This window comes from Rutidosis leptorrhynchoides, chromosome 3, assembly GCF_046630445.1.
Source record: "Rutidosis leptorrhynchoides isolate AG116_Rl617_1_P2 chromosome 3, CSIRO_AGI_Rlap_v1, whole genome shotgun sequence".
NCBI lineage: Eukaryota > Viridiplantae > Streptophyta > Magnoliopsida > Asterales > Asteraceae > Rutidosis > Rutidosis leptorrhynchoides.
Genome location: NC_092335.1, coordinates 684,523,999 through 684,537,769, shown reverse-complemented (window position 1 = coordinate 684,537,769; position 13,771 = coordinate 684,523,999). Strand labels below are relative to the sequence as shown.

Below are 13,771 nucleotides of genomic sequence, written 5' to 3'. Positions count from 1 at the left end.
TTGACTAATTGTGTTTGATAAGTTGAAGAAGATGAAGATGAAGATGAAGAGAAAAAGATTAATTCAAATTTATGATGTTTTAGTGAAAAAGATGAATTTGCGTTGATAATCCCTCATTTTTAATTTTCAAGATGAAAAAGGAGTAAAATGACAAACTTACCCTCACATGCAATGCACATGTCAAGACTTAACAGTCCTTTTTAACGGTAATTTGACGGAGGGATTCGGTATGTTTAAATGGGATAATGGAAGGAATGTCGTTAGTTAAAAAAATCGGAAGGACGCTGTTAACTTTTTGGTGTATAATGAAATGATCAACGGCAAAAAAAGTCTAAAATTAACTCGCCAAAAATATGACAAATTATTTTATATAGCTCCTTCAAAGTTCAACCACAAACATGATTTCCAAACATTTTTAATCCAATCATCTCTGCTGTAGCCTCCATGTATATTATAATATTATTATATTATAATATATATAATATATAATATATAATATATATATATAATTTAATAATATAATATAATATAAAATATGTAATAAATTATATTTATATTTATTATTTTAATTTTCTAGTGGTTGTAAACATGACTGTGAAGTTGCCCTATCTGAAAAACTTTTAGATGATTGGTTCCCGAGTGACTTTTTCCAAATTACAAGGTTTTTTTTTGGCAACTTCTCATCATTATTTTTCTTTATCAAACATTAATTATTGGAGTATCACTTTTGTTTAACAAAAACTTCAATTATTAAAAAACTCCAATAATTAACTTCAAAGAATATCTTTCCTTACACTCTTTACCTTAGATTCCTCAATCATCTTCTTCTCAATTCCCTCTCCGGGCATCACACTGCCGTTATAAGAGTTAATTTCTGTCGTTTTGCAGAACATTTTAATATTCAGCCGTATGTATATTCTTAAAATAAATGGAATCAGAATCATGTTTAGAATTTCACCCAGACTTCGAAAACCAGAATCTATCAGATGATAAACCCAGCTCATCAATTATGATCTTGAACCGTACAAACTCCAACAAACACAAATTCCACCGTTGCAAAACAGAGCCGGCCCTGGTTATACTGCCCGAAAATCTAAACAAATCAACCGACCCGAAACCCGATTCGGCTTCACTTTTACGACAAGCTACACTTTTGCTTGTTCTGTATTTATCTTTAGGTGTTCTGATTTATATATTCAACCGTGATCATTTTTCAGGGATCGAAACACATCCGTTAGTCGATGCTATATATTTTTGTATCGTAACTATGTGTACAATCGGTTATGGTGATATTGCACCCGTTACACCTACTGCTAAACTGTTTTCATGTTTTTATGTTATAGTAGGATTCGGGTTTATTGATATTATGTTATCTGGTGTTTTGAATTATGTTCTTGATTTACAAGAAAACATGATGTTGAATTCGGATGTGGTTAGATTGGAGCATAATGAGGTAGAGGCAGAACGGGTCAAATGGGCTAAAGGGGCGAAAGTGACGTTACTAGGTTATGTTTTTGATTATGCGAAAGGGAGAATGCGGATTAGATTGAAGGTTGGTTTGGCACTTGGTGTGGTTTTGATGAGTATTGGAATCGGGGTGTTTGTTTTGTATTTTGTGGAGCGTTTGGATTGGGTTGATTCGTTGTATTTGTCTGTTTTATCGGTTACTACGGTTGGTTATGGAGATAAGGCGTTTGAGACACTTCATGGAAGATTATTTGCATCTATTTGGCTTCTGTTTTCGACGCTTATGGTGGCCCGTGCGTTTTTGTATTTGGCTGAGGCCCGAATCGATAAAAGGCATCGAAAAGTGGCGAATTGGGTTTTGAATAGGGAAATCACTGTTCAAGACTTGTTAGATGCTGATATTAATAACAATGGCTTCCTCAGGTTTGTTTTACACCTATATACTTTCAAAATTGTTGATAGTTTAGGAATTGTTTGAGATTGTGTATTAAATTAGGATATACGTATACGTTATTGAACAAATTAATACGGAGTACAAGATACTTTAGTGTTTGACATAATGATATCTTCACAATATGGCACAATTTTAAACGTTAATAGTACCACATCTTGGTGTTGCTAGAAATGGTCACAGATGTTCACGAAATAACCTGAACGAATGATTATTGTACTTAGTTATATGCGACATAACCAGATTATTATGTGTCGTTTCCAACTCTCAACTTGACTAACCTCAAACTGCTAGTAAGGTATAAACTTGTTAGACTATAGTTATGATATATTAGACTAAAGTTTATAGATTAGGGTTGGTCAATTCGATTGCAATTAGGGTCAACTAACCTAAACCCTAATTATAGTCTAATACAACAACAACAACAACAACAACAACAAAACCCAATACCACATGGGTGGTGTATGGGGGAGGTGAGATGTAGACAATCCTTCCCCTATCCGAGAATAAAGACAAGTCATTTCTCCACCCAGAGTAAAACACTCTCAAGAGTAGAGAAAGTCATCCCTCTCTTTATTCGACGAATAAAGAGATTGCTTCCGAGAGGACCTCCAGCCTTTAAGTAGGAAAAAGTTTTTTTTTTTAAATAAAATCAAAATATTCTAAAATAAAAATAATAATAGACGCCATGAAAATGGTAGAATCAAATTTTCATGGGTTTAAATCCTGCCTGAAATTTAATTTTGGCTCTAAAAGTCAGTCAAGTCGTCAATAGTATAATTTAAAACCCTTTTTTGCGAAAATAACTCGTATAGAAACAAGGTCATTTTCCTTAACAGAGAATACAAAAGGACATAGAAAAAAAGGAAAAGCTCGCACCTAGAAAACAAGAATCTAAACAAAAACTATCTATAAACACGAGCCTCTCTAATATCCCGAAATAACTACAAACAAACTAATCAAACAAAACCGAGAATAACATGAAAATACAACGAACGGAACCAAGCGAAGAACATAAGACGGTCCACAAAAATCAACCTTGAGGATCCACCCTTTCAATTTTTCATTAGCGGTCTCTTTCAAGGATAATTTAGAACTTGCAAGGATATCAAGACCTCTAATTACCAAGTCTATCTTAGGATAATTAGCTCTGCTAGTACACTTGTGGGGCAAAACTGAGAATTTGGAATTTATAGTGAATGATTTATCATTTATGGATTGTTGAATTGTGTTTGTGAATTGCAGTAAGTCAGAATATATATTGTTTAAGTTGAAAGAAATGGGGAAGATAGGAGAAAGAGATATATTGGAAATATGCAATCAATTTGGGAAGCTTGATAGTAGCAATTCTGGGAAGATAACATTGCACCGACTATTGGCAGGTCGTAGTATATAATTTATTCATTTCAGCCAATTACAAATTAAAAAAAAAAGTACAATTGGTTGTAAAGAACTTTATGGTGACATGTATATGTGATATTAGTATTTGTTAGAACAATAAAATTCAACTTGGTGTATATATATGGTACGGTGGTAGTAGTGAAAACACATTTGATATATGCACTTTAAAAGCAAAAGTTCAAATCTCATCTCAATATTAGAATGCTCTCAACCATGACAAGCTTCTTCACCAGAACTAGTTGTCAGCGCCACATATGCACTTTCTTACAAGAATTAACCCAGAATGACAGGACTAAACACTCCTAATCATAACATATTTTCTCATAAAAATTGGGATCTACTATACTATTTAATTAATTAAATGTACAAATATACAAGCTAATAGATAATAGTACAAGTATGCAAAATATATATGTATGTCCTCAATTGTGTGGAAATATGGCATGAAGCAGGGCGAAGGGAAGGAGGGCGGCGGAGGACTAGTCCAGGGCTAGTTGATGTCAATGGCGCCCTCATGAGGGCTAGCCAGGGCGGGTATGAGAACGGGACCGTTGGGAGCACTCTTAGTACTGTATATTTTAAGATGTTAAATAAAAACAATTAGAAATAATTACACGATAATTTAGCTATCACATACATCAAAACAAAAATATTTGCTCTCCTTAAAACCTGAACATGGACAATATCATTTACTTATCCGTCTTGTTTTACATTTGAAGGTGTGTTTAAAGCTACTTTATAGTATTTCGTTAATGTCACGTTTTAGTTCATTTTGAAGAAATAAAGTATATTGAATTATTGAAGTAGTGGTTAGTTCTAACATTTAATTATATATTTTGTATGTTAACTTTTTTATTTGGCACCAATCTTTTATCATTTAAAGTTATTTTAGAGTTTTGGAGATTTTGCCCACATGCTAAAAATAGAATTAACTTTTGTTAGAATATTTTACCCAACAATTTTCGCCTTGTAAGCTCAAAGTCATGTGATCTTAGATTTTCCAATTTAATCCTCATAATATGTCTACTACAATGTCATTGCTTCTGTTATAAGTCTTTGTTAGGACGACCTTTGGCTTTACTTTATTAACGATGAAGTCATGCGGACATCTCCTAGATTGCATAGTCACCAGCATAGAAGCAACAAATCGAAAACTCTAACTGTTTAGTTTAGGAATTTTGGAAGTCAATGTTGTTGTCTAGAAGGGAGATAAAGAAGTAAAGTGAAAATGACACATAAGCAGGGGCACTGAATACCCCCCATTAGATAAAAACGACAAAGAAAACTTCAAAACGACATACCTACCTGTTGCTATTATTTATATTAGTAAAGTAATATTATTACGTTTTTTCTGATGCAACATACACAATTACACAATACTTAACAATTAGGGCTTGTCGGAGACTCCTTTGTCTCTCTATTCTCGAATAGAAAGATATGATTTTTCTAACCATTGGTGGAGAAAAGATTTTCTTTAGTGGAGAAATGACTTTCCTTTCTATTTTTGTGTAGAGAAAGAGTTATTTACATCATACATTTCTCATATCTTACTTTCTTGAGATCGGGTATTGGTGTTGTTTAATAATTACGGCTTGTAAGTATGCTAGACAAAGTGTGTCCATGTTTATACATTAAAGTTTTACTGAATAGACGAACAAACACGAATAAATATCCGTATTCGTATAGTAGAAATATATGTTTGTTCCACTGGCGGAGCCACGTTGACAACATTGGTCTGATTGAGCAGCTGCATATTATTCTTGTGCTTTTGAACATTTGTATAATCGGAGCAATACAAATTGAAGTTTAATTGAGGTGTATGCAGTGGCGGAACTAAGATTTTTTCACTGGAGGCAAAAAAAAAAAAAATCGTAGCAATTTTTTTGGGCCAAAAATGGAGGTTATGGGGAAAAAAATGAGGTTTTAAAGCAAATTATGGAGGGTTTTAGGCAAAATTTGAAATTTTTTGAGCAAAAATTTGAAGGTTTTGAAGCAAAATATGTAGGTTTTGAGGCAAAAAAATCCACCGGGGGGCTGGCGGGGGAAATCGAGAACCCCAAAATTTTTACACTGAAATTTGCAAATCCATTAGGGGCGCCCCACCCTGCCCCCAAATAGTTTCGCCCCTGGGTGTATGTATATCTCGTACTATTCCATTCGTCCAGGTTAATTGTCTAGTATTTATTTTCGGAATGTCCCAAATTAATTGTTCACTTCCATATATGATAAGTAACTTAGTGAAGTTTACAACAACACAGGCTGCACTTTAGTTGTTAAATTCAATCGCTTTACTCGTTAAATTCAAACACATAGACCTCAACGAATGTTCACAAAAGTAATTGAACTGCAAGTTAAGACGGATTGAATTTGTAGCACAGGTAGACGCGTAGGATAGTAATTACTCTTTTTTGAATACATGGGAGCAGTTGATGAGATGCTCATGTTCATTCATCTAACTGGACGAGGAAAAAAATCATATTCATACTCATTTATTTAACTTAAATTAACAAAAAAGGTGGATAGGGGCAATTGGAGTCCGCTATTACGATCAAATTTTCTTAATGTATTTATTTTTATATATTAAAATTCTACATTTTATCTTCATTTCATATTTTACCACTTTTCGACCATCAAAAGAAATTCCTAAATCCGTCGGTATCAACAAACATAAATCAAACTATTAATAATGCCTTACATAAATACAAAAAATGTTAGGTGAACAAAAACGCAAACCAAAAACACATTTCAACCTTGACGAAAAATTAAGTAATCTCATATTCATATTAGACTCCAAGTCTCCAACCCAAGTTGTATGCTTCTTTTATATTTTTCAACGCATTATTAAGCACCCATTTGATATTTCCACTTTGATTGTTGGCATAAATGTAGTTGATTTATCAAAAATTAAAGTAAAATGATCACTACCCAAGCACCCCTTTATTTATCACAAATGTTATCTAGAATACTTGTCAAATAATTTTATTTTTTATTTATTCATGTAAAAAGTTAATGCAAATGCAATTTTTTTTATTTTATTTATTTATTTATTTTTTTTGAAAGACAAGCACAAATGTAATGTTTTTACTTTACTAATTTATTAGATTGATTATTAAATTTTTTTTTGAAAGGCAAGAAAATTTTATTCACTTAAAATGTGAGTACAAGCCACCCCAACTATGGCGGGGCAAAACACGAAACAATTACAAGATCAAAAACACGAAGGTGGTTGCGGAGAAAGCAAACCACCACCTATATACAAAATCTTATGACAACTTTATATATACACTGGGATCATTGACCCAAGAAAGCCACTCGATTTTTTTCTTCTTTTTTATCCTATTCGCGATCCACTCGAACGACATGATTTGCAATTCGTTAAACGCAGCCACTTTGTTCCAACTTTTCCCCCGAAATACTTTATTATTCCTATTCTTCCAAATCAAGTAAGCACAAACCCACTCAACCGCTTGCCAGATTCTTTTTCCCAATCTCGAGCATGGAGTCGTGATGTTTCCACGTAGGATCTCGACCATGCTAAGATTGGAAACATGACCTAAACCCCACCACGAATACACACGATTCCAAAGATCCAAAGCGTGATTGCAAAAAACCAATGTATGTTCGATTGATTCCAAGCAATCGTCACAAAGTGGACACCTTAAACTATGTAGATCTACTCCCCGTTTATCAAGTTCGACCAAGGTAGGAAGACGTCTCTTAGCCGCTCGCCATACGAATAACTCAATCTTTTTGGGTACCAAATAATTCCGCATCGTTTCTATGTTGTTAGCCGAGATATCCATAACCTGAGTTTCGATCAGACCACATAGTTCTTTTACCTTGAAAAACCCGTCAGCATGCATCCATTTTACAACCGAACACCCCTGCTCCGCGAAGCTGTATGTCGAGATCATATTGCATAAAATGTCGAGCTCGTCCTTTGTTCTGCCTTGAGGAACCCGCCGCCATCTCCAGTTGAACAGCACCTGACTGTCACGAACCTCCACCCGATCTTTGATCATCGCCTCTTTGTTGTCTTCGAGTTGATAGAGTCTAGGAAAGGCATACCTAAGTTTGCTTCCATTTATCCATAACCCATCCCAAAAAGAGGCTGCCGAATCTGATCCAACTTGTTCCACAAACGAGTTCACAAAGGAGACACCTATATCTTCAATTTCATGACCTGTCAAAATAATATAACGCCAAGTGCTTGGTTTTAAGGCGCGAATTTCTTCACGCCCTAACTCCAAACCCCCATATAAGCCATAGATGCTTCGAATAATTCTAACCCAAAGGGAGTTGGATTCGGAGAAAAATCTCCACCACCACTTCCCTAGTAAGGCTAGATTTTTGTGCTTTAGTAACCCAATATTTAACCCCCTAAATTCGTAAGAACAAACAACGTTAACCCATCTAACCCAAGAAAGTTTGGACCCCGAATCGGACCCACCCCAAAAGAACACACGCCTCACACTCTCAATTAATTTCAAAACGCTCGCCGGGGCACGAAAGAGTGAGAAGTAGTACAATGGTAAACTCGAGAGGATCGATTTGATTAGGACTAGCCGACCACCAAACGACAACTTACGCATTTTCCAACTTGACAACCGAGCCTTAATTTTATCAATAACCGGGTTCCAACTATGTGATTTTCTCATATTTGCACCAATTGGAAGCCCGAGGTATGTGAAAGGTAGTGCACCAACTTGACAATTTAGACCTTGAGCCATGTTCCGAATAGAATTCTCTCCAACACCAATACCATACAAATAGCTTTTATGAAAATTGACTTTCAAGCCCGAAACCAATTCAAAACACTTAAGTAGATTTAGAAGACTATGAGCGTTTTCACGATTCCAAGCTCCTATAAAAATCGTGTTGTCGGCGTATTGGAGATGAGAGACTATCACATTATCACGCCCCACTTTGATACCTTCGAAGAGACCTCTATCTAGAGCCGATTTTACAAGAATGTTCAAACCTTCCGCCGCAAGAATAAAAAGAAATGGAGATAACGGATCTCCTTGCCGAATCCCACGTCCTAAGGAAAATTCTTTAGTAGGCGACCCATTAACGAGTACCGAGATAGAAGCCGAGCTTAGACACGCGAATATCCACTTCCTCCACTTATCACCAAATCCCATACATTTCATAACATCCATCAAGAAATTCCAATTAATACAATCAAACGCCTTTTCGAAGTCAACTTTAAATAGGAGTCCTTTTTGTTTGGAATTTTTAAGAAAATTGATCGTTTCATTCACAATTAAAGCGCCATCAAGAATAAATCTACCTTTTATGAACGCGCTTTGCTCACTACCTACAAGCGTCGGGATACACTTCTTCAACCGGTTGGAAAGAATCTTTGCTATTATTTTATAATAGCTCCCAATAAGGCTAATAGGTCGGAAATCATTAAGCCCCGATGGATTCGAGATTTTTGGAATAAGGGTAACGAAAGAAGCATTACAACCACGCGAGAATTCACCCCGATTCCAGAACCATGTTACAGCCGCTATTAGGTCCCCTTTAATAAGTTCCCAAAATTCTTTGAAAAAACGAAGGTTGAACCTGTCGGGCCCGGGGGCCTTCGAACTTCCACAATCAAAAACCGCACACCTGATTTCTTCTTCCTCGAAAACAGCCTCAATTTCAGCGGCTTTCTGTTGTGATAGCGATGGATAGACCAGGTCTTCCATAGTGGGCCTATCGAAATCAGTCTCATGGTACCTGTGTTCGAAGTGCTTGCATACTTCGTCTTTGATTAAGGAAGGCGTATTGATTATTAAATTTATTATTGTTATTCAAAATTAAGTTTAATCTTAACCTTTAAATCATTTGAATTACGAACTATTGAGTGTTATTTATTTTTATTTTAGAAAGGAAGGAGACTATGGTTTTTCAAATTAATTTGCTACTACTTTTTGCATAATTTATTAAAGTGGAAAAGTTTTCTTAAGGTAAAATTCTATCATGAGGCAGATACTTTGTCATTATAAAAAAAAAAAGATACTCTGCCATTTAATATAACGCGTTGTTTCTTTTGTTATAAAACCCAAAATATAAAAGTTAATTTTAAAAAATTGTACATAATAATCTTTCTTATATTTTCAATGAGTTGGAAAACAGCATTATATTTTGAACCAGTTTGGCTCCATCCTTCCCAAAAACAGAAAAAAGAAAACAGAATCTAACAAAAGAAAACAGAGAATGAGAAAAACATAAAAAGTTACAATTCTTGCCGGAAAAGTAAAATCCGGCAGCTGTAAGCATCACTATTTCACTTTCAATAACCAGTAACAGACACACTTCAATTCATTCATTCTTTCAATCCACACAATCTCTCATTCCCACTTATAAAAACTTCTCAAATTAAATAACATTCAATATCATCATCATCATCATCATGAGAAATATACTAATGACATCATCATTACTTGCCACCCTTAATCTTCTATCCGCTGCGGTCTCGTTCGCGATTGTCGATTATGAAAGTATTCGTTCGACGATTTCTGCTGTTGGTGATCCAGGAATGAAAAGAGATGGATTAAGAGTTGGATTTGAAGCATGGAATTTTTGTAATGAAGTTGGTGTTGAAGCTCCTTCAATGGGTAGTCCAAGAGCTGCTGATTGCTTTGATCTTGTTTCCACTAGTAAGATTATAATTTTTGTTATTCATAAAAAAATTAATATCTTTTTGTCACATTTAACTTATTGTTGCATAATTATACAATAAGGTACTGTCCTGTTTCAGCTAACAATTAATGCAGTTTTGAATATTTAGAAACTCAAGACTTTTTATATTCAGTGTATTCGTTGTATTTGCTAGCTTATTTTCTTGCTAAATTTTATTAATTTCATAAATTGCTTGCCTTTTTTCTGAAAAAAAAAATTGCTTATGTTGAAACTTGAAACTATACCAGATTGCTTACAAAATTCTGGTTATCTGCTTATTTAAGCAGGTTTGAATAATCACATTGAATATTCAATACTGATTTACTCTGATTATTTGTCATAAAAAGTTTTAAGTATGCAATTTCAAACACTTGTGTACCTTTCTGATTAATGCCATGTTTCTTGAAAGGAAAAAATGGATATCAAACAAATCACAAAGTGACAGAACACGCAAACCGGTTAGGTGTAGGCGACACGTTTCCTGGAATAAATCCAAAATCGCTACATAATCCAGACCTATACGCAGCCGAAAAAGAGGTGTATCTAGGCAATTTATGTGAAGTTGTAGATGATAAGGAAACAAACCCATGGCAATTTTGGATGATAATGTTGAAAAATGGCAATTACGACACCACATCTGCTCTATGTCCTGAAAACGGTAAAAAGGTGCCACCTTTTAGCTCGACACGATTTCCTTGTTTCGGAAAAGGTTGTATGAATCAACCCATTTTGAATCATCAGCCCACAACTGTTACTCTGTCTGGGTCTAAGAAGACAGCCATTGGGTTAGGGTCGGATTCTGGCCCGGTTATGCAAGGTGGGTTTAATGGTACCTATGATTTGGAAACGGGTTCGGGTAATGGTAGTGTGTCGTATTATGAGGTGACGTGGACCAAAACAGTTGGAATTGGTAGTTGGGAATTTAATCATAAACTGAAAACATCAAAGAAGTATCCATGGTTGATGCTGTATTTGAGAGCTGATGCAACCAAAGGTTTTTCTGGTGGTTATCACTATGATACAAGAGGCATGCTTAAAAAAGTATGATTTCTACTAACTTTATATTTTTAATTCTGTTTTAGTTGGACTAACTTTATATATTTATTTTATTTGCCTTTTGTGTATATTTATGCATTCTTCATTTACCAAAACACAAAATAAAAGATGAAACAGTTGTAGTTGGGGCACCAAACAAATTAAAAGAAACGCATGTTCTTGACTTTATTATATAATGATTATTAAAGATAACATGCAATGGGCCTGGGCCAGTGTCAATCAATATCTTTTGGCAAACAGATTTCAAAGCAAATTGAATATTTCTATATATCATCTATCATCCGAAATTAACAGTTCATGATTATAAACAGCTTCCCGAGTCTCCAAATTTCAAAGTGAGGTTGACACTAGATGTGAAAAAAGGGGGTGGATCAAAGAGCCAATTCTACCTAATTGACATGGGAAGTTGTTGGAAAAACAACGGACAACCTTGTAACGGTGACGTGTTAACCGACGTTACTAGATACAGTGAAATGATCATTAACCCCGAAACTCCAGCATGGTGTGCCCCGTCAGGACTCGGAAACTGCCCACCTTATCACATAACTCCAAACGACACTAAAATTTACAGAAACGACACTGCAAACTTCCCATACGGGGCCTACCATTATTATTGTGGTCCGGGGAATGCAGAATATATGGAGAAACCGTACAGCACGTGTGACCCGTACAGTAATCCAATGGCACAAGAAATTGTTCAGTTGTTGCCTCATCCAATTTGGGGTGAATATGGGTATCCTATAAAACAGGGTGATGGGTGGGTCGGTGATGCTAGAACTTGGGAGCTCGATGTTGGTGGTCTCTCTAGTCGACTCTATTTCTATCAGGTGAGTTTTTTTAGTGATTTTCTGACTTTATACATTATATGATTTGACCTGTCAAAATGGGCGGGGCGAGGTGTGCATTTGGGTAATAGGACAAAATGGGTTCATGAATAAAACGGGCCATATTGACCATTCTGTACTTATATGATTCATTAGCTGTTACGTAAACATAACCCATATTGACCCATATATATGTAAATGGGTTATGACATATCTAATAACCAATTATAGATAATTTAAATTAATATAATTAAAGACAATGATTAAATGCAGGATCCGGGAAGTAAACCTGCAAAAAGGATATGGACATCACTCGATGTAGGAACCGAAATATTTGTAAGTGACAAAGATGAAGAGGCAGAATGGACCTTGAGCGACTTTGATGTTATAATCACATAACACACTTTTTATACTTTTGTAATATGTAATGTAATTTATTTATATGACAAGTAATCCTATTTAACTAGTGATAAAATTTGATTTATCTAAATGGCTTTATGGAGTCACAAAGTTGTAATAACTGTGGTTATACTAGAGTTAATGACACAAATTTGGATTTGAAAAAACGAACTGATTATCCAAATGAGAATTTGATGTACAGAAGAACAAAATGTATAGTAGCGGTTAGTCAAAACTGATCACATGCTGTTAGTTAGGTTATTTTTCCAAAAGAAATAGAACACATACATTGCATATTATTTGGAATTTGTTTACAGAATTAATTTTGTTATAACAATAACTTGGTGTGAGAGTAGAAAGCATTAGGAAACGAATTATGTTGAAACATGTAACTTGCATATGATGTTTATTGTCTAGGGTACCTATTTAGTATTTTTAGCTGAAATATTTGTAAGTGGGGGGGTGCACAAATAGAAGTAGTTTGGTTTGGGTCATTTATCAATGTCCATTTTCACGCATTAAAGTTTCAGAGGGTAATTAAAGAACTGAACAGTTTATTTGCCTACTCAAATTTAAATCATACGTGTTTTGTGATTATAATTATGAAATACGCTTATGTGTTTTGTTATATTCATTTGTTTATGAAATACGCTTATGTGTTTTGTTATATTCATTTGTTTATGAAATATGCTTTATGTGATCATGGATTCAAGTCCTACTCTGAACATAATGTATACATTCATGTTAAGATCGTGTTGGGTGTTGAGTGTGTGCATTTGTCTTATTCCGAACATAATGTATACATTCATGTTAAAATCGTGTTGGATGTGTGCATTTATCAAAAAAAAAAAAAAAAAAAAAAAAAAACTCAAAAAATGTCAGTCCAATGTCATCCAAATTACCAAAATTAGTATTAAATTACCAATTTAGAGGCAGTTAGGTGTTGTTTGTTTTCCTGTCTGCAGACTTTATTATATCTTATGTCTGCGCGCCCGCAGACGTTTTTACTGCAGACAGTTTGTTTTTCTGAAGACATAAGATAAAATAATGTCTTATTATGTCTGCAGCCTCGCAGACTTAGAAATATGCTTCTAAGTGCTGCAGACAGAAATAAGTAATGTTGCAGACATACAAACAAGCAGTCTTCATTATTCATCATACAGACCTTCAGACCACATCTTCTTAACATACATGGTCCGCAGATCTTCAGAAAAAAACATCTTAAAAAACAACAACACCTTATAGTATTTGAGACTCGAAGAAGAGCACACCATGAACTCCAATTAGGCACATACCAAGGTAATAATCTCAAATGCAAAACTCACTTTTAAAATCTTGCTTGTATGAGGAGGGGTTATTTAGAGTTATAAGCCACCTGATCAAGCATAGAATAATCGGGTCGGGTTCGGTCCATGCTTGACATCAATAAATGGGGGATTTAAGGGTCAATTGAGTTTAACTCTCCGGTCCGGAGTACCGTGAATAACCCCTTGCGAGA

General features: G+C 34.8%; 2 protein-coding genes across 2 annotated transcripts; both read left to right on the top strand.

Annotated features, from left to right (window-relative positions):
* The first annotated feature begins 701 nt into the window (after positions 1–701).
* Positions 702–3,314, top strand: LOC139899459 (two-pore potassium channel 5). Its single transcript, XM_071882286.1, has 2 exons — positions 702–1,890; positions 3,164–3,314. Exons 1-2 carry the CDS (start codon positions 929–931, stop codon positions 3,312–3,314), a joined length of 1,113 nt encoding a protein of 370 aa, XP_071738387.1. The 5' UTR covers positions 702–928.
* A 6,426-nt stretch (positions 3,315–9,740) lies between these two features.
* Positions 9,741–12,273, top strand: LOC139902690 (uncharacterized). The gene is made up of 4 exons (XM_071885295.1): positions 9,741–9,982; positions 10,426–11,035; positions 11,362–11,877; positions 12,148–12,273. The coding sequence occupies exons 1-4, from the start codon at positions 9,741–9,743 to the stop codon at positions 12,271–12,273; spliced, it is 1,494 nt and encodes a 497-aa protein (XP_071741396.1).
* The last annotated feature ends 1,498 nt before the right edge of the window (positions 12,274–13,771 follow it).

What these genes read in the sequence shown, in the direction of transcription:
- LOC139902690 (XM_071885295.1), top strand. Translation starts at nt 9,741, where the DNA reads ATGACATCATCATTACTTGCCACCCTTAATCTTCTATCCGCTGCGGTC. An exon ending in GTTTCCACTAGTAAGATTAT is followed by an intron (nt 9,983 to 10,425) that starts AATTTTTGTTAT and finishes ATATCAAACAAA; the next exon opens with TCACAAAGTGACAGAACACG. An exon ending in CAAGAGGCATGCTTAAAAAA is followed by an intron (nt 11,036 to 11,361) that starts GTATGATTTCTA and finishes GATTATAAACAG; the next exon opens with CTTCCCGAGTCTCCAAATTT.
- LOC139899459 (XM_071882286.1), top strand. Translation starts at nt 929, where the DNA reads ATGGAATCAGAATCATGTTTAGAATTTCACCCAGACTTCGAAAACCAG. An exon ending in AATAACAATGGCTTCCTCAG is followed by an intron (nt 1,891 to 3,163) that starts GTTTGTTTTACA and finishes TGTGAATTGCAG; the next exon opens with TAAGTCAGAATATATATTGT.